This window comes from Dendropsophus ebraccatus, chromosome 14 (assembly GCF_027789765.1).
Source record: "Dendropsophus ebraccatus isolate aDenEbr1 chromosome 14, aDenEbr1.pat, whole genome shotgun sequence".
Lineage (NCBI taxonomy): Eukaryota > Metazoa > Chordata > Amphibia > Anura > Hylidae > Dendropsophus > Dendropsophus ebraccatus.
Window position 1 is genome coordinate 11,142,263 of NC_091467.1, and position 19,730 is coordinate 11,161,992.

Consider the following 19,730-nt stretch of genomic DNA (forward strand, 5'->3'; position numbering starts at 1 on the left):
TTACTGGTGGTTTTACTGGTAGTGGTCTTACTGGTAGTGGTCTTACTGGTGTTGGTTTTACTGGTGGTGGTTTTACTGGTGGTGGTCTTACTGGTAGTGGTCGTACTGGTGGTGGTCTTACTGGTAGTGTTCTTACTGGTGGTGGTCTTACTGGTAGTGGTCTTACTGGTGGTAATCTTACTAGTAGTGGTCTTACTGGTGGTGGTCTTACTGGTGGTGGCCTTACTGGTGGTGGCCTTACTGGTAGTGGTCTTACTGGTAGTGGTCTTACTGGTGGTAATCTTACTAGTAGTGGTCTTACTGGTGGTGGTCTTACTGGTGGTGGCCTTACTGGTGGTGGCCTTACTGGTGGTGGCCTTACTGGTAGTGGTCTTACTGGTAGTGATCTTAATGGTGGTTTTACTGGTGCTGGTCTTACTGGTGGTGGCCATTAGCATCAGCCTGCTTACCCCAGGGGAGGCAGAACAGATCTATTGATTTGATAATGTTGTTGGGTGGTTGTAGATGTAGTATAACAATGTTTCTTCCCATTAGTATTGATGGACCAGCATAGCCATGTAAGCAGTCCGCTGTCCATTTCTCTGATTTCCTTTGTGTCTGTGTATCCTCCCCAGAGACCCGGAATAATATCATCCTGTCCACATCTATTTGTATCTGGTAGGCTCAGTAATTTATTGTCACAGGCCCAGACTATGTAATATACAGTCTATGAATCTGACACTCTGCACAGTCACTTCATCCTTTAATGAGCGGCCTCGGGTCCCCCGCTGTGCCCGTATATTAATGCCCCCCTAGTGAGTGTCTGCATAAAGGCTGCAAAATATAGGTCACTGGCAACATAAAGGAAAGTGTGAGCTCAGCAGTGTTACCCCGAGGGTGGCTGACGGCCTACTGGTAAACCGAATTGGGAGAACTTTTTAAGCCAAAATTCTGTGTGTTAAGCAGGGGAGAAGCTCAGAATCAGAGCGTAGCTTTGTATCTTGTGGGGTGTCACACCACGGGTGTTTATGCTTTTAACACCCCTCGCAAAAGTTATGTATAAGTTTTGCCACTAGATGTCACTATGTATATTTCTGTATATATTGCACAGCTGTAGTCATTCAAGGGTTCCTGTATTGTATTTTGGGATTCTGTACACCAATGAGAGATGCTGTTCTTTCTCTACCCTATTCTCTTTTCTTCTCACACTCTCTTCTCCACCCCTTAAAGAGGTTGTTACATACACCCTGTAGGAAGTAGTCACATGGGGAGAGGTCCAGACTTAGCCAGTTTTTCTCTGATTCTCAGTGGAGCAAGACACACAAATCAGGCATCCTTGCTGAACTTAGCCAGGAGCCTGACTCTGCCAGGTTCCCTGTCCGGAACGGACCAGCTGTAGTGTACAGACACGTATGGAGAACACAGAGACTCTTTTTCTTAAAGCAACCCTTACACTCACGATGCAGTTCTAAACACAAAAGAGAGGACAAGTCAGAGAACACCTCAACCCACACTGTAAACATCTCTAAAAGTGCAGGACAGTATCCTAGACAGAGAAACTGATCTGGATAGCGCAAAGCTACCACAAAGGGCTACGTACTCTATCTCGCAGCGCAGGTGACACCGGGACACGCTCGGACACTTTGCTCAACTCAGGTAACCAAGACTGGGGCTTGTGTCATCCTTGTAGGATGGGTAACTCGACACTACGGGGCAGAAGGTGGTATAGCGACAAATGTTGAAACACGGGCACAAGTATTCTTCTTCTCTCAAGTATTCACTTCTCAAGTATTCTTCTTCTACTAAAGTTGCGGCAGAACACAGTACTAAATTGGGTTGGGAGTCTCACTGCAACCACCTCTCCACTTCTCTGAACTTTCTACTCTTCTCAGCACGTAACCAAGTCAGCACTGCTGTCTTACTCTCTGCCTCAGCAACTTTCAGTACAGATCCAGTGAAAGCAAGTCTGTATCAGTCACGTATTATTCACCTGTATTACCAGAAACTTGCCAGTAAAGAACAGTTTTCTTTATTCTACTGGGACTCAATGATCATCGCACCAGCACCTACACAAAAGCTACACCATCCTTGGGTCATTTCCCCTTTCTGTGGGTTGCGGTACCGACAGTCTGGTGGGTCACATCTTAAATCCGGACCACCGTGATAGACCATTGGGGAGCAATATAGAAAAAATCCTGATATTTTGCAGTTTTCATTCTCACCACTGGGGCTAAAACTAAGCTGAGACTTCCTGTTGTGTCTGTGGTAATAAGGAGAGGCTACTTTAAAGTTATCTGTACAGCATTGCGGCATCATGTGACACCAGTAGATAGAGGAGAAAACAGCCGCTCCCTGTGGAATGACCTCTTCACAGGTTATAGAGCGCACTAAATTATTGTCATCTATGTCCATGAGTCTTGCTGTAAAACATGTCACTAAATGATGTTCTAAACAGCTCAGGCAAGATGGCCGCCCCCATAGCAATGTACAGAGAGGGAAATGATAAAAAATTACAGTCAGAAAATAGAAAAAGATTAGAATACAAGAACAAGTTTTAGTATCTGACGCTAATCGGTAAAAGAAAATCTAGATGACACATTCCCTTTAACCCCCCCGAGGGCCACCTAGGGATGTTCAGAGCGGTGCCGTGCGGCGGCCCCACTCTGAACCGTCGCGGTCCCAGGTGCCACTCATAGCCTGGGACTGCGGCTATTAGTGGGCACAGTCCGATCGCTGTGCCCGCTAATTAAGTTATCGGATGCAGCTATCAAAGTTGACAGCTGCATCCGATTACTTACTGCAGCCCATCCCTGGTGTCTAGTTGTCCCAGAGGAGCGATCCACATATTGTTGTCCCAGAGGAGCGATCCACATATTGTTGTCCCAGAGGAGCGATCCACATATTGTTGTCCCAGAGGAGCGATCCACATATCCGTAATGGCGCTGATCCCGGCTTGGCACTCGATTGCTTCCGGCTGCAGCAGCTGAAAGCAATCCAGTGCCGATCTCATTGATCTATGCAGTACAACTATACAGCACAGATCTCAATGAGAGATCAGTGTGCTTATACTAGAAGTCCCCCAGGGGGAATAACCCTAACCCCAGGGGGGGAATAACCCTAACCCCAGGGGGAATAACCCTAACCCCAGGGGGAAATAACCCTAACCCCAGGGGGAATAACCCTAACCCCAGGGGGGAATAACCCTAACCCCAGGGGGAAATAACCCTAACCCCAGGGGGACTTCTAGTATAAGTGTAAAAGTAAAAAAAAAAGTGTAATTATTAATAAAAAAAAAAAAAACTCCTCTAATAAAAGTTTAAATCACCCCTCTTTCCCCATGTTATAAATAAAAATAAATAAATAAATAAACATGTTTGGTATCGCCGCATGCGTAATCGCCCAAACTATTAATTAATCACATTCCTGATCTCGTACGGTAAACGGCGTCAGCGCAAAAATATCCCAAAGTGCAAAATTACGCATTTATGGTTGCATCAAATCCAGAAAAATTGTAATAAAAAGCGATCAAAAATTCGCATATGTACAATCAAGGTACCGATAGAAAGAACACATCATGGCGCAAAAAATGACACCTCACACAGCCCCATAGACCAAAGGATAAAAGCGCTATAAGCCTGGGAATGGAGCAATTTTAAGGAACATATTTTTGTAAACAATTTTTTACAAGCCATCACATAATATAAAAGTTATACATGTTACATATCGTTGTAATCATAACGAATTGAGGAACATATATAACAAGACAGTTTTACCCCAGAGTGAGCGGCGTTACAACAAGAACCCTCGAAATAAAAGAATTTTTTTTTTCAATTTCACCACACATTGGAATTTTTTTCTGGTTTTGCAGTGCACTTTATGCATAAATTCAGCCTGTCATTGCAAAGTACAATTAGTGGCGCAAAAAATAAGGGCTTATGTGGGTTTGTAGGTGAAAAAATGGCCGTTAAAGCACAAGGAGGAAATAAAAACGAAAACGCAAAAATTGGAATTGGCCCGGTCCTCTAAGGGTTAAAGGAGAATATCTACACCGTCCAAGTCTGCAATATAATCACTAGGTTTGAACCAATCTCTCTGCCAACTTTAAAGGGAATTCAGATCTTTTTTTAGAACTGTGCCGTTCCTCTGATATTCCTCCTGGAAATGTCGGAATAAATTGGCGGCCATTACCATTTCCACTGTCCCCCGGCGGCACAGTCTGACACTGATTGGACGTCTTCAGAAGGTGAAATCTGACAAGGGGAATAACAAGAATGATTTGTCAGAATTCCTAAATTTCCAGGAGGAATAACAGAGTTTTAACAAAAGATGCTGCAGGATTGTTATTTATAGGGAGCACGGGTATATACTGAAGGAGACCGGTCAGGGGAGCTAAGATATAGGTTTTTTCTATACATTTACTATACATCTGTCTGGTTACTGTATATTAGAGCCAGACTATATTACATCATGATTTGAAGCCATTGACGTTTTCCATGCGCAGATGGTTTTCTGCCAGTGTATATGAGGGTATGTACACATGTGTTGCATTAACGCAATAAAGGACGGACGGCAATGACATGATTGATTACTGGAATGAAATGATTAATTGCTGCAAATAAATAATGCGTCGTTCACACCGCATTTTTAGAGAGCTGTTACACAGAGAGATTTATCTGACAGATTTTTAAAGCCAAAGCCAGGAATGGATTTGAAAAGAGGAGAAATATTTCTCAGGATTAACAAGGATAATGCAGCCCAAGGCAAGGGTGACAAGATAAGTGGCGGCAAGTAAACCTTGAGCATGCAGCATTTCATTACCGGTGGCTGAAGAAGTTGCAGCCCTAAGGAGTTCTGGTAGATACAGCCAGGGCTGCATCCAACTTCAGCCACTGGTAATCAATTTTTGTCATTCTCGTCTGCGGACATGTGACGTCATCACGTCACATGTCCACCGCCAAACAGGAGAGGAGAAGTCCGGGCGCCACGGGGCTACAGCGGTGAGCTTCCGGGCCGGTGTGTGGCAGACTGCCTGTGCCGGAAGCTCACTGTACTTGCAGGAGATCCGGCTGCCTGGAGGGACCCTGCCGGGCGGGGTGGTGGCGATCTGGGAAGATGATGGGGCGGACGGCCGGGCGGCCAGCGCCCCCTAGCTGTTGGCGCCCTGTGCGGTCGCCCGGCCCGCCCGCCACTAGAAACAGCCCTGCTCTCCATCCACCCCCCCACACACACAGTTGAGGTTTTTGAAGCCACCACTTGAGGTAGTGGGGGGCACATTAGGATAATTTTTCTGTCTTCCATGATATAAGGAGCAGTGTCGGCTCTCAGCATCCGGCTACTCTGCGCCATAATGTTATGGAAACAGTACAGTCTAATCATCTTAATGAAAAGATCCAGGGCGGTGGGGCATGCGAGGTCGCATCGCCGTGACTTGTTACCTAAACACTATAATGCGTCCTCTATTATATACAGCTGGTAAAGCGTATTGTATTCCGGGCTTTTAGCGGGATACTAAAGTCGTGCGGTCCAGATTATTCCTCTGCCAATTCTATGAGAACATTTAATGAGAGTGACCTAGTATCCAGCTCCGTTCCATGACTGTGATAGTAATAGCATCGAGGACTGGAGGAGGACGCGGGGGTAATACATAAAGATGACTGCCAAATGCTAATGGAATTGGTTATGCATTGAAAGGCCCCAGTGATTGCGAGAGATGACGGTGGAGAAGGGAGAGCTGAAAGAGTATTTAGATGGATATTACTGGGGCACTAAAGTATATATACTAGAGATGAGCGCGGGTACGATTGTTCAGCATCTGAGCCATAGCCTGTATCCATGATTTCCAGGACTCTTTAGGGAGACATCCAACTTCTTCAGCCACCGGTAATCAAATGCCGAACGATTGAACTCCAGCATTCTTCAGTCTGATTGTACGGCATCTCATTACCGGTGGATGCAGCCCTGGAGAGTCCGAGAAAAGATGGGTACAGCAATGGCCTATAAGCTATATCCATGTTTTCCAGGACTCCTTACGACGACATCCAACTTCTTTAGCCACCAGTAATCAAATGCCGAACGATTGAACTCCAGCATGCTCCAGTCTGATTGTACGGCATCTAATTACCGGTGGATGCAGCCCTAGAGAGTCCAAGAAAACATGGGTACAGCAATAGACCATAGGCTATATCCATGTTTTCCTGGACTCTTTAGGGCGGCATCCAACTTCTTCAGCCACCGGTAATCAAATGTCGAGAGATTTTTGGTCTTTAGAGATGTTGGTCCGCCTTATGCCCCTTCACCGTGTGAAGAACCAATCATCACAATTTCATCAAACAAGAGACCAGGCCCTTGGCTGGAGGAGGAGATGGAAGGTCTTTATTCTGTATCATAATAGGGGGTCTGTCGGTGAGGAGCAGCACCAAAAGAGATCCCAATCTTCTCTATGGTTACACTTGCCTGAGTAGGAAAAAAGCGTTGAATTGTTGATCCTAAAGCTCCTCATACACCTTATACTTTCGTCAGTCATTCCTAGATTTATGGGGAGTATGGGGCTCTTGCGGCTGAACAACAACAGATAATGATGGTGGAGATAGAGATCGGACGTATCTATCTATTATCTATCTATCTTGTCTATCTATCTATCTATCTATCTATCTATCTATCTATCATCTATCTATCTATCTATCTATCTATCTATCTATCTATCTATCTATCTATTTATCTATCTTCTGTCTATCTCCTATCTATCTATCTATCTATCTATCTATCTATCTATCTATCTATCTATCTCCTATCTATCTATCTATCTATCTATCATCTATCTATCTGTGGTCCTCGGCCAGTAGTTGAGATAGCCCATGATGCCAATTCTGTGGTGTACGGCTAGTGATGGTAATGTTGTGACGCCAGTGCTAGTCCAGCACACAGGTGTGATGTCGGTACCTGCTTGTATATGGCTGGCTGTGTTCCTCAAATGGTCGGTATCCTGCCGGGTTGTTGTGGGTCCCTTGGGCTCTTGTCACGGCAGCCCTGAGTGGCAACTGACCCACCCGGATTGTCAGTACTGCCACCCACAGAAGGAGGAAAAATAACCCAAGGTTTGCGGTGGTGTGTGTATAGGTGCAGACGCCAGAGTCTGGTGCGTTCGTATAAAAATATAACAGCTTTTACTGTAGAATTTTGCAGGTTACAGGACAGTACACAGTAGTTAAGCTTGACACACTCGTATGCTTGACCTTAGTGCTCGAGGGAGCTGCTTGAGAGAAGAGAGGTAGTTGTAGCGGTGTTTGAAAAGTGAAGAGCAGAGCAGAGGAGTTTGTCAGAGGAGCCCTAACCCAGTGTAGCTTTGTACTTTGCCAGACCTTTTAGTAGATATCTTAAATAAAGTGATACTCGCACTCACGTTTAGACACTGTCTGACTGCCTTCTGCTCTCTGGTAGCGTAGAAACCATCTCAGTAAGGTATTATGAGCCCCAGCCATGGTTATCTGGGTTTAGCTAGGTGTTCAAATCTTCCCAGTTACCTGCACTGCGCAGTAGGATACGTAGACCTTGTATATTGGTTGCTTTGTCCTACTGAGGCTAGTTCCTATCTTGTTCAGGATACTGCCCTGCTCTTTTTTAGATGTGTTCCTGGCATGGGTCAGGATGTTCCTTGGTGACTACTCTCCCTTTTGTGTGCTTAGCACTGCATAGTAGATATAGTGGTAGTGGTAGAAGAAGCATTGGTCTCTAACTGCATTTTCTCACTTTTAGACTCAACTGACTTTCCCTGACAGGGGTCCTGGCATCAGCCAGGCCCTTGGCTTAGCTTCTGCAGGAACTTGGCTTGTGTGTCCTCTCTCCCTGAGAATCAGACTAGGACTAAAGCGTACTTCCTTCACCAGTGAAACTCCTCCTACAGTTGTGTGCCTGCTTATGAGTGGTGGGGATGAATGTGTGCAGGAGAAAGGAGAGAGAGGAGAGGTAGAGAAGAAAAGGGCACCTCCTGGTGGTCAGCACAAAACACATAGTACAACATAAAACATTAACTCATGACTTCCTTCAGCTGTGCAATACATATAGATACATAGGAACATAAGAAATACAGACACCTAGCGGGGAAACTTAATATACCTCATCCACCACCTAACATGAGAGAATGCTTTTTGACAGGTGCATAGAACACTAACAGTGGGACACCACATATCTATCTATCTATCTATCTATCTAATATCTATCTCCTATCTATCATGTATCTTGTGCATGCTACATGGAGTACCCCTCCCCCATCATTCCTCTAGTTGGATTATTAACTATGAATGAGGTTTATATATCTAGGAGAGCTGTCTCAGTTGTGGTCTCGGCAGGACTTCCACAGCTGAGGATTTATATTAGCATTATACAGCAGCCAGCAGTGAGTGGCATGAACTCTCCCAAGCCCATTAGGTCCAGGCTTAAGTGGAGGATAGAGCGGACTTCACCTATTTATACCAATGCTAGGTACAGTACAGAACCCACTGAAGCAGCACTATAAGGAATGGGAGATTTTCTTTTTATTAATTAAACCACCGGAGTCCCCCGGGAGCGAGTCCTGTATCTGCTCTACAATACAAACCTCCTCCAGCTACATACAATTACTATTCCGTGTCCACTTCATTAAAATCCACGGGGAACATTCTTTCAGAACTGTTTTGCATAACCTATATTGCATGTTTTATAGAAACTAACATCACCCAGTTCCTTTAAATCCAACTTCATTTATCTATAATAAATTAAGGGGGTAGGGTACTTTCCAGATCAACTGGTGTCCGAATTTGTAAATTACAAAGAGTACAAAGATTTGTAAATTACTTGTATTAGAAAATCTCAAGTCTTCCAGTACTTATCAGCTGCTATATGTCCTGCAGGAAGTGGTGTATACTTTCCAGTCTGACACAGTGCTCTCTGCTGCCACCTCTGTCCATGTCAGTAACTGTCCAGAGCAGCAGCAAATCCCCATAGAAAACCTCTCCTGCTCTGGACAAAGGTGGCAGCAGAGAGCACTGTGCCAGACTGGAAAGAATACACCACTTCCAGCAGGTCATACAGCAGCTGATAAGTACTGGAAGCCTTTTTACAGATTTTTGAACTTAGGGTCCTATTACATGGACCCAAGCTGCTAGATCGGCGCTCGTTTACTGCACCCATTAGACAGTCCAATGTTGGGGCAGTAAGGGCTGCTTGGACATCGTTAGCGATGTCCATGCAGCCTTTGCCTGAACACCTGATAGCTTACCTCTCCCCACTCCCGGTCTTCTCTCCTGTGCTCAGCAGCTTCCTGATCCCGGCTGGGGTAAGGTGTCAGGTGTTTGGGGAATTGTCAGCCTTCGGCCATGTATCGCTATTACAAGCAGTGATTACAAGCCCAATGATTTTAGGTGCAAAACTAAACCAACGATCAGCTGATGATCGTTTCATCTGCTGATCGGTGTCTCTATTACATGTGTGATAATCTGCCAAATCGGCCCGATCTAGACGATTATCGCTCTGTGTAGTAGGGCCCTTACTGACACCAGTTAATCTGAGCACAATTTTTTTCTCTGGAGTGCCCCTTTAAAGTGTCACTGTCGTTTATTTATTTATTTATTTTTGCAGAAATCAATAGTACTGGTGATTTTAAGAAACTTTGTAATTGTAAAATGCATTTTTATCATGAAAAAGCAGTTTGAAGCTCTCCCTGCTGTCTTCATGGTTTTCTATGGAGGGGCAGGGGTGGAGGGAGATAAGGCACCTAAACAGCTCTCTCCTCTGAAGTTAGCACTGACCTCTCTGACCTCTGAATATCGCCTTTCAAACAGGTCCCGCTGTGTAATTCTTTGTTCTCTGCTGGCGACTAATCTCCCTCCTCCTCCCTCCCCTCTCCATAGGTTACACAGGGCTCGACTGATGTAAAAGAGTCGAGATTTCCTGATAATGAGAAGGGGTGGGGACCTGGGGAAAGTCTTTTTGAATGCAGATAATGGCAGATTTGCCTAATAAACCCAATTACAAAGTTTCTTAAAATCACCTGGACTATGGATTTCTGCAAAAAAACTAAAACTAAAGATACGACAGTGACACTTTAAGACTCTCTTGCCCAATTGCCCTTTAAATGTGGAACCAGCTGTTGGTAAGTGACCTAACTTGTTATTAATTTTCCCCATTTCACCACGCTGGGGTTTATAGTTGTCACTCACCTGCTCTATGTATTTTCTTGAGCCAACCTGAATGGCTGAATCGAGTGAGTGTTATCAGGCAGGGCATACGCCGCGGTCGCCTCCCGCTACATTGAGTCCGTACACCCCGCAGTGCTGCAGTTCAGCTCCCAATAGCATTTGTATTTTATAGCGCAGAAAATTACTGGTACTGGTATAAAAATAGCCCTTTTCTTTATCCGCGGCGAACAAAGGCCGGCGCTCCGCCGCGATAAACAGGCTGCAAGTTTGGGCAGGCAGATTTTTTTTTTTTTTTTTGACAGCAGCAAATTATCTTTGGATTTCAAAGGAACTTGTTAAGCTAAAGCTCCACTGTGAAGCCTGTGATCTGACGTCGACGCTTATAAACGCTGACCATGACTTCGGAGATTACTGGTGCTGATACGTCCTGTCAATTGGTCGAGCAAATCCGACATATCTGAAATGATAGAAGCAAGCTTCCAGGCACGCTCATGCCCCCCTCATTGTAGTCCCGGCTTATTGTCCTATGTAGAAGCCATTCGCTCCGTATAGACTTTTCCTTTTCGGAGGTAAAACAGTATTAGGCCGTGTATTTTTTAAGACAAGAACGACCGTTGTTGTCAATGAAAACAGCGTCCCTTTTTGCCTTAAAATAATGAACTGTATTGAACGCTATGGAAACAACAGCCGTTGTTTACACACTGTACTGAACAATGGCCGTTGTTCGGTACAGCTTTGGAAATGATTGACTGCTAGAGTGCAAACAACGGCCGTTGTTCTGCTTTGTTCACACAACATCAAAAATAGAGAAAAGGCGGACGATTTTGCTATTTAAGAACACGTCCATTTTTGCCACGATTTAACTGAATTCAATGGCAATGCATTGACGTCAATGGGAAGACGGACATCCAATGCACACATTGTATTGAAAAACTGGCCAGACAGCTAAATGACGTCCGTTATTTTAGACTCAAAATGACTGACGTCATTTTAAACGGAGCTGAAAAAACGTTGTGTGAACATAGCCTATAGCTGTGTTTTGATGGTCGTACATTGCATAGAGTTCAATGGTTGATTGGATTGCAGGCACACCCAAACGTGCTCGCCATCCAAAATGATGTACCTGGGGCTGATATGGCAGTATCATCCGCAGGAACATGTCATACGGCGGCCGTTGTTTAAACATAGTGTGAACATAACCTTATAGAGATTTATCAAATAACGAATTAAGGCTGGGTTCACACTATATTTTTGCAATCCGTTTATTTCATCCTTTTTTTTTTGCAAAAAACTGATGGAAAAAGCATATGCGTGTGTGCATCCGTTTTTCCATTAAATTCCATTATAAAAAAAACTGATCAAAACAGATCTGTTTTTTTTAACGTACACAAAAACGTAGTCGACCTCATTTTTGTGTCCGTTAATAAAAACATCCTTTTTTATAATGAAATTCAATAAAAAAAAAAAAAAGGATCAAAACGAATGCACACACATGCATCCGTTTTTTATCCGTTTTTTTTTTTTGTTTTTTTTTACAAAAAACTGATGAAAAAAAACTATTGCAAAATCGTAGTGTGAACCTAGCCTTACACTATGGAAATGTTGGGTATGTGCTAATAATGGAGGCTTTTGGGCAATAAAAGTAGCTACTAGTGTTGAGCGAGCATGCTCGGTCCAGCATGGTGCTTGGACAAGCATGGTGCTCAATTGAGTATCGGGGTGCTTCATGCTCCCGTCTGCTATCATTACAACAGCCAATCAGCAGCTGCAGCGGTGTCCTGCCTCAGATGCTGATTGGCCAATCGCCGATAGTGGAGATAGAAGACAGGAGCGGTAAGCATAAATCGGTCATGTAAAATCGTCCAGAAAGCCCCCCTCCCCCGCCCCCCCCCGGTCCAAGGGGAAAGTGAGCAGTGACATGACTAGTCGACACTCACTTCCTCCTCAACATCGTCCCATGTAATAGGGCCTGTAGATTTCATGGTTAACCAGGGACCCTCCATTCTGGCGAGCAGGGGGCACCTGGTTAAATACTCGAGTGTCCTACTGTTTTCATTGGGGTCTGTTACTCAAGTCGAGCACTCCAGCACTCAAAAATGCTCAACTCCACTAACAGACACTCAAGCATTTAAGTGCTCGCTCAACTCCATATCAGCCGCCATGTTCCCTAATAGTAAAATTTTTCCCTTTTTTTTTAATTTTTTTTATAAATGTGCTTCTCTAAGTTTTATTACTTTTTTAAAAGTTGTCATTAATACTTATAATATCTTATCCGCAGGACTATGAGAAAGCCTCCCAGACGGAGCAGTTTGTAACACGTTTCTTGCTGCGAGAAACAATGAATCAGTTGAATTCCCTGCAGAGCTCTTTGGAGTTTGCTTTGGAAGCTGTAGAAGCCCAGACTAGGCATGACAGGTAGGATACAGCCATTACCCATTACCTACTGTGACACCAATTCACTAAATAAGTAGAAAAGTTGGTTATTTGTTATTTTTCAAAAATGTAGGGGAGTGTGTGTGCCGCAACGCACTTTTTGCACTCCCAGGTTTGCGCACTAGTGACTGCAGGAGCAATTTGAACAGTAGTATAAAAACAACAAAAATGAGTAGACTTTTTCTGTCTACTGATATTATACAGACCTAGGTGTCTCCATAGTAACAGACTACAAACAGTCTCTGTGTAGTCTGATATGTTGCAAGTTTTCCCATACTGACTTCAATTGAGCATTGAGTGGATTTTTTTTAATGGTATACTTTTTCTTATAGTGTATTACCCAAATATACAGCAGCAAATCGCAACAATGATTATGTGCACATTTGTCGTTGCAGTTCTGCCATTGCAGCGTTTCCATCTTACATGCAGACACCCTAAGGCCCCCATGCACAATTTATTATTTTGTTACAAAAATATATATTTTTTTAATGTTGCAGAAAAATAGATGTGGCTCAGCCCCATAAATAGAGGCTGACCTGTGCCCTGGCAGCTTAATAGAGTACACATGTGGAAACAGTCCCTTAAAGAGACACTGTCACCCAAGAAGCACATTTTTTTTTCTCTTTATTTTTTCAAAATTTTCTACGTTTAACTCAACGTATGGCTACTAGGTATCTCCCTTCCTGTTCCTGTGCTCCATGCTCTCTCCATGGAAATATTATGCCTTTTCTCTGTTAAAAAATACAGACCGAACTCAGGAAGTCCCCGTCCTTTGTGCGCTCACAGACGCTCATTATACTGACTGAATTGTTACATAACACTGAGCATTGTCTCCTGGTAAGCTGCAGAGCTGATAATAGAATTAGTAATGGGTAATAATATAATTAGCCTAAAATAATTGCCCTCAGCTGATATACAACCTGCATGATGGACAGGTGTCTTTCCTTGTGTAAGCGGCAAAGGACGGGGACTTCCTGTGTTTGGTCTCTTTTTTTTGAACAGAGAGAAAACCAAATATCAGCACAGAGGGAGCATGGAGCACAGGAAGGGAGACACCTAGTGGCCGTGTGTATAACAGTAATTTAAGCATAGAAAACTGCTTGTGATCACAACCCCTGGTTATTTCTTTTAAAAAAATCTTTGTAAAGGAAAATGTTTAAATTAAATGTCTACAAACCCACTACATACTCACCTATACACATATTACACATCGCATGGCCCCTCGTGTGTTTGGCTATGTACCAATTTTTGCTTCTTTTATCCACTTCAAGACAGGATGTTGCGAAACTAGAGCCTAAGAGGGTTGGCCGCAAATGTAATCGCCGCATTCAGAAGTCTACAAGCCTCGTACCTACAGATGCCTATGCCACCCTTCTGAGAACAGGTATATTATCACCTCTCTGTATAGAGGGTTTTGGCCTCTCTCTCTAATATCTGGGCATCTGTGCTTCTTTCTCCAGCAGGAGGGCTGACAGATGGCGACACTCAGTGGTCTGTACAGATCAATCGCCTGGAGCAGCTCATTGACAAGCTGGAATGTACGGTAAGTAATAATATATATCTATATAATGTATATCTATATACTGATAATATAATATACACAATTTTTCTCAATTTTTTTATCAGTTTTCTAGAGACTGGACCCATTTTACTATTATTTATTGTCTATATAGTTTGTGCTATTAGGTATGAGGCATCCACTTACCCCCCTTACTAGCTAGTTTATCAGTGTGAACCCAAATAGTTTAAAGGGCAACTATCAGCAGGCAACATGAATCTAACCTGCTGATAGCTCCCTAGTGGGCACAGGCCGCTGAGGATAAAGGGATTTCTCTTACCTTCATCCTCAGCACCGTTCCCATGCTGTTAGCTGTGAAATCCTTTGCCATAAGTCGTTATGTGCACTGGAGGGTGGGCTACCGTCCCCAAGCCCTCACCCGGTCCGGCCCCTCCCATAATAATCATTAGGGGGCGGACCATGGGTGTGGGGGGGACAGATCCGGCTGGGGTTAAAACATTACTATTATGTAAAAAAAAAACTTTTAACATTCATATAAAAAATTTAGATCAGTTAAAGTCTAGGGGTTGAGACCTCCACCAATTGTTAGAATGAGGCGGAATCGGCAGAGCTGGCTTACTGCTCTCCTGCAGGAAATGGATTCTATAATAAGTCTATGGAACCGTCTCCTGCAGTGAGACAGGGGGAGAAGCGCTTAGCTGTGCACTTCTTGATTTAGTTAGTCTCTGAACACCCAGAGCCAAACTGTCTCTGTGATCAGTAGAAACGTAAACACCTCCATGTCTTTTACATTCTTTATATATAGGCCATAAATTTATAGGATTTCCAAAGCTAGAAGTTGGGGATAGCAAAGCTAGAACCGAGGAAAGTGGAAACCTAGGAAACCTTCTCCCCTTATTAAAGTGAATCTACCATGCTTGAATCAAGTTTTTATCACTATCTGATCGCCACTGCCGTGCTGATTCCAACTGTGCCCTTCATTATTAAAACCAACATCGGATTCCTGGGATATTTCCATTTTAGTAATTATGTTAATGAGCTAGTCTGGTGCACTAGGGGCGGAGTCAGGACTCCTCAATGGTAGGCCCGTCATTAATGGGAGGGGAAATCAGTGCATTGGGGGTGTTGACTCCGCCCCCAGTGCACCAGACTAGCTAATTAACATAATTAGAGAAACAGATATATCTCAGGAATCGGATGGTGGTTTTAATAATGAAGGGCACCTTTGGAATCAGAACGGCAGTGGCGATCAGGTCGTGATAGCAACTTGATTTCAGCAATTTAATGGTAGATATGCTTTGAAGCAAAATTGTATCCCCTTTTTCCCGGGAGAGCGCCAAGGTTTAGCAGGTACTCGGGGACAGGTCCTAATTTTTTTTTACAAAACTTTTAAAAATTTGTTTTCTCAAACAGAGTCCAAGGCTCCATCCTGTGCAGGAAGATGTGACTTCTAGAACTACACAGATGGTAAGTTATCGCGAGGATAAGTGACACACAGTCCAACCGGAGCATGCTTGAGTCTAAGGGTACTATTACACGGAACGATAATCGTCCGAATTGGCCCGATTCGGCCGATTATCGCTCCATGTAATAAATGCAACGATTAGCCGATGACAACGATCATCGGCTGATCGTTGATATAGGTTAGACCCTATTTTTGTCGGGCGCTGACCGCGCACCGCTACGTGTAATAGCGGTGCGTGGCCGGCGACTAACGATATACATTACCCATTCACGTTCCAGGGCTGCTCCTGCCGTCCGCTTCTCCCGGGGTCCCGTGCGCGCTCTAGCTTCACAGCAGCCTGTCAGCTGATAGGCCGCTCAGCCAATCACAGGCCGCGGCGGTCCCGGCCTGCGATTGGCTGAGCGGCCTACCAGCTGACAGGTCACTGTGAAGCTAGACCGCCGCACGGGACCCCGGGAGAAGCGGACGGCAGGAGCAGCCCTGGAACGTGGATGGGTAATGTATGCCAGTTTAGCAAGGGCTGCAAGGACATCGGTAACAATGTCCTTGCAGCTCTTGTCAAACGGTTATCGGGCGGTGTAATAAAGCCAGTAAACGAGCAACGAAATAGCAGATCGGCGCTCGTTTACAGGTATTATCGGGCCCTGCTCGGCCCGTGTAATACCACCCTAACTGGCATGTGATTACCCATGATTGAAGAAGTTGGATGCTGCCCTAAGGAGTCCTGGAAAACATAGATACAACCTATGGCCTATGCTCTACCCATGTTTTCCTACATTCCCTAGGTGCTGCATCTGACTTCTTCGGCCACTGGTAATCAAATACCAAAAAACTGGTCTTGAGCATGCTTGAGTTGCGCTCATCTCTAATACTTACCAGTCCTGGTGCCGATGCAGCTGCAGTAGTGCCATTTGCAGACACTGGCCCAGTTGCTGTCGGCCTGTGACAGGGGACTGCAAACGGTGGTGCTGTGGCTGCTGGTTAGTATAACTTGGTTAATATGTTACTACAGCCCCCTGCCTATCTGTGCCCCTCTAAAACCAAACCATTGTTTGCATCTACAAACCTTTCCTACATTTTTTTTTTTACCTTGTAGGAGATCCTGATGGCTCAGAGACAGCTTTTAGTTAATGAAGTCTGTATGGATCAGTTCAAGATGTCACTGAAGAGTTACAGTGAATTTACTGCCACCCAAGAACATTGCTTACAGTAAGTCTCTACACATTTAGTTTTGCCTAATAATTCCAGCACTGGCAAAACCATGCCCTGGAAGCTCCGCCCCCCACTGCTGGATGCCCTACCACCAGCTGGCGCAATTGACGTCACTCATGCACAGCAGGAAGAGGAATCGCTGGGGGACTAGAGGAACCATACAGATGAGTTAAGTATAGATTTGTTTGTTTTAATTACAGATGAAGGGGGTAGTGGTATGATGATGGAGGTGCAGAAGGAGAATGAAGGTGGTAGTAGTATGATGATGGAGGTGTATAAGGAGAATGAAGGTGGTAGTAGTATGATGATGGAGGGGCAGGAGGATGAAGGGGGTAGTAGTATGATGATGGAGGGGAAGGAGGATTAAGGGGGTAGTAGTATGATGATAAAGGGACAGGAGGATGAGGGGTAGTATTGATGATGATGATGATGGAGGGGCAGGAGGATGAAGGGGTAGTAGTATGATGATGGAGGGGCAGGAGGATGAACGGGTTAGTAGTATGATGATGGAGGGGCAGGAGGATGAAGGGGGTAGTAGTATGATGATGGAGGGGCAGAAGGATGATGGGGTAGTAGCATGATGATATGGGGTGCAGCTGCATCATATGGGCACAAACTACCAGTATATACAGTCAGTCAGTAGAATGCTATCTCTGAGTGGGGTGTGTAATATACTGGGGACTTGATACTAGGGTGTGTTATATACCGGGGACCTGGTACTGGGCTGTGTAATATACTGGGGGCCTTTACACTGGGGTGTGTAATATACTGGGAATCTGACACTGGGGTGTGTAATATACTGGGGACCTGACACTGAAGGGTGTAATATACTGGTGACCTGAGACTGGGGTGTGTAATATACTGGGGACCTGACACTGTGGTGTGTAATATACTGGGGACCTGACACTGGGGTGTGTAATATATTGGGTACTTGATACTGGGGTGTGTAATATACTGGGGACCTGATACTGGGGTGTGTAATATACTGGGGACCTCACACTGGGGTGTGTAATATACTGGGGACCTGACACTGGGGTGTGTAATATACTGGGGACCTGACACTAGGGTGTGTAATATACTGGGGACCTGACACTGGGGTGTGTAATATACTGGGGACCTGACACTGGGGTGTGTAATATACTGGGGACCTGACACTAGGGTGTGTAATATACTGGGGACCTGACACTGGGGTGTGTAATATACTGGGGACCTGATACTGGGGTGTGTAATATACTGGGGACCTGACACTGGGGTGTGTGATATACTGGGGACCTGACACTGGGGTGTGTAATATACTGGGGACCTGACACTGGGGTGTGTAATATACTGGGGACCTGACACTGGGGTGTGTAATGCCCCTTTTGTGTTGTTCTGACTGTAATATTCTAACCAGAAAATTTAGAAAAAACAAAACAAAACAAAAACACTGTTGACAAGCCACACCCCACAAACCAAACCCACTATAGGCCACACCACATCGTGAATACACCCACAGTAAGCCACATCCCTTGTTGTCAACGCTAAAGTGTCGCTGGAATTTTTTTTAAAAATGTTGCCAACTATGCACTTGTCAGTTCCTACTCTCATTCCTATGAGTAGTAAATTTTGCTAAAAAATTAGCTGTGGAGTCGGGATAAAACCAATAAAAGATTTTATATGTTCCATTGATTTGTTATACAGCCTATTTAAAGTTATCTTCTAACCTTGATCCTAGAATATTTGTAGTTTATTTCACATGCTAATAGGGTGGCTTGGTGCACTGGAGGCAGGGCTATGCTAATGGGTTGGCTTGGTGCACTGGAGGCGGGGCTATGCTAATGGGGAGGCTTGTTGCACTGGAGGCGGGGCTATGCTAATGGGGAGGCTTGGTGCACTGGAGGCGGGGCTACGCTAATGGGGGTGACTTGATGCACTGGAGGCGGGGCTACCACCCTCAGGACATGTCAGGAGTTCGTTTAATATGCTCCATTCCCCTTGTTAGCTTAGTTGCCCGTCTTTGTACAATAACGTGAATCCTTATACTTCCGTTTCCCCATTCATTGGCTTGTCTCTGCCAGGTTTATCAATCATGTCTCATTCATGTGCTTAATATAGAGAACAGTCTGCTGCCCAGTATCGTGCCCACCGCGCCGAGATGCAAGTTGTCATGATATGTGTGAAATATAGTTCAAGGGTAATACACAAAAGGATAGTCGTCTTTTAAGAAATTTCTTTGTGTTGCCATGACAACTGTTATTTGTGTATTTGTCGTGGTGCCAGTCATTACATAGGCCTCCTATGGTACACAACAGAGATTCCATACGCCATAGCTAACTATATGAACTATCACTGTGCTCAGAGGATCAGAAGTGGAATGGAGCTCTGAATCTAGTTATTTATGTTATATATACAGCCAAGAAGGGAACAGGCCGTCACTTTCATGTGCCCCAACCACAGGTATACACATATACACTACAAAATACAAAGAAATTACACAGGTCAGGCAAAATGAAAGGGATATAACCGGAGAAAAAAGAAAGAAAAAGCATTGCTAAAATATAAATATGTAATCAACAAGTTACATCTTTATTAACTAAGACAAAAGCACAATTTTAAAAGGGTACTTCCAGTCTTCCAGTACTTATCAGCTGCTGTATGTCCTGCAGGAAGTGGTGTATTCTTTCCAGTCTGACACAGTGCTCTCTGCTGCCACCTCTGTCCATGTCAGGAACTGTTCAGAGCAGGAGAAAATCCCCATAGAAAACTCCTCCTGCTCTGGACAGTTCCTGACGTGGACAGAGGTGGCAGCAGAGAGCACTGTGTCAGACTGGAAAGAATACACCACTTCCTGCAAGACATACAGCAGCTGATAAGTACTGGAAGACTGGAGATTTTTAAATAGAAGCAATTTACAAATCTCTATAACTTTCTAAGAACAGTTGATTTAAAAACAGTCTTTTTTTCTCCAGAG

General features: G+C 44.5%; 1 protein-coding gene and 1 long non-coding RNA gene across 3 annotated transcripts in view; one reads left to right on the top strand and one right to left on the bottom strand.

Moving 5' to 3' along the window:
* Window positions 1-19,730, top strand: part of NECAB3 (N-terminal EF-hand calcium binding protein 3) — a 57,935-nt gene that overhangs the window by 19,494 nt on the left and 18,711 nt on the right. The window contains exons 6-10 of the mRNA XM_069952625.1: window positions 12,430-12,566; window positions 13,856-13,968; window positions 14,048-14,127; window positions 15,517-15,570; window positions 16,665-16,777. Of these exons, the coding sequence (XP_069808726.1) occupies window positions 12,430-12,566; window positions 13,856-13,968; window positions 14,048-14,127; window positions 15,517-15,570; window positions 16,665-16,777 (497 nt within the window). The remainder of the gene's footprint in view (window positions 1-12,429; window positions 12,567-13,855; window positions 13,969-14,047; window positions 14,128-15,516; window positions 15,571-16,664; window positions 16,778-19,730) is intronic.
* The window catches only part of LOC138772312 (uncharacterized), a 62,630-nt gene that overhangs the window by 16,602 nt on the left and 26,298 nt on the right, over window positions 1-19,730 (bottom strand). The gene's annotated exons all lie outside the window — the stretch shown is intronic.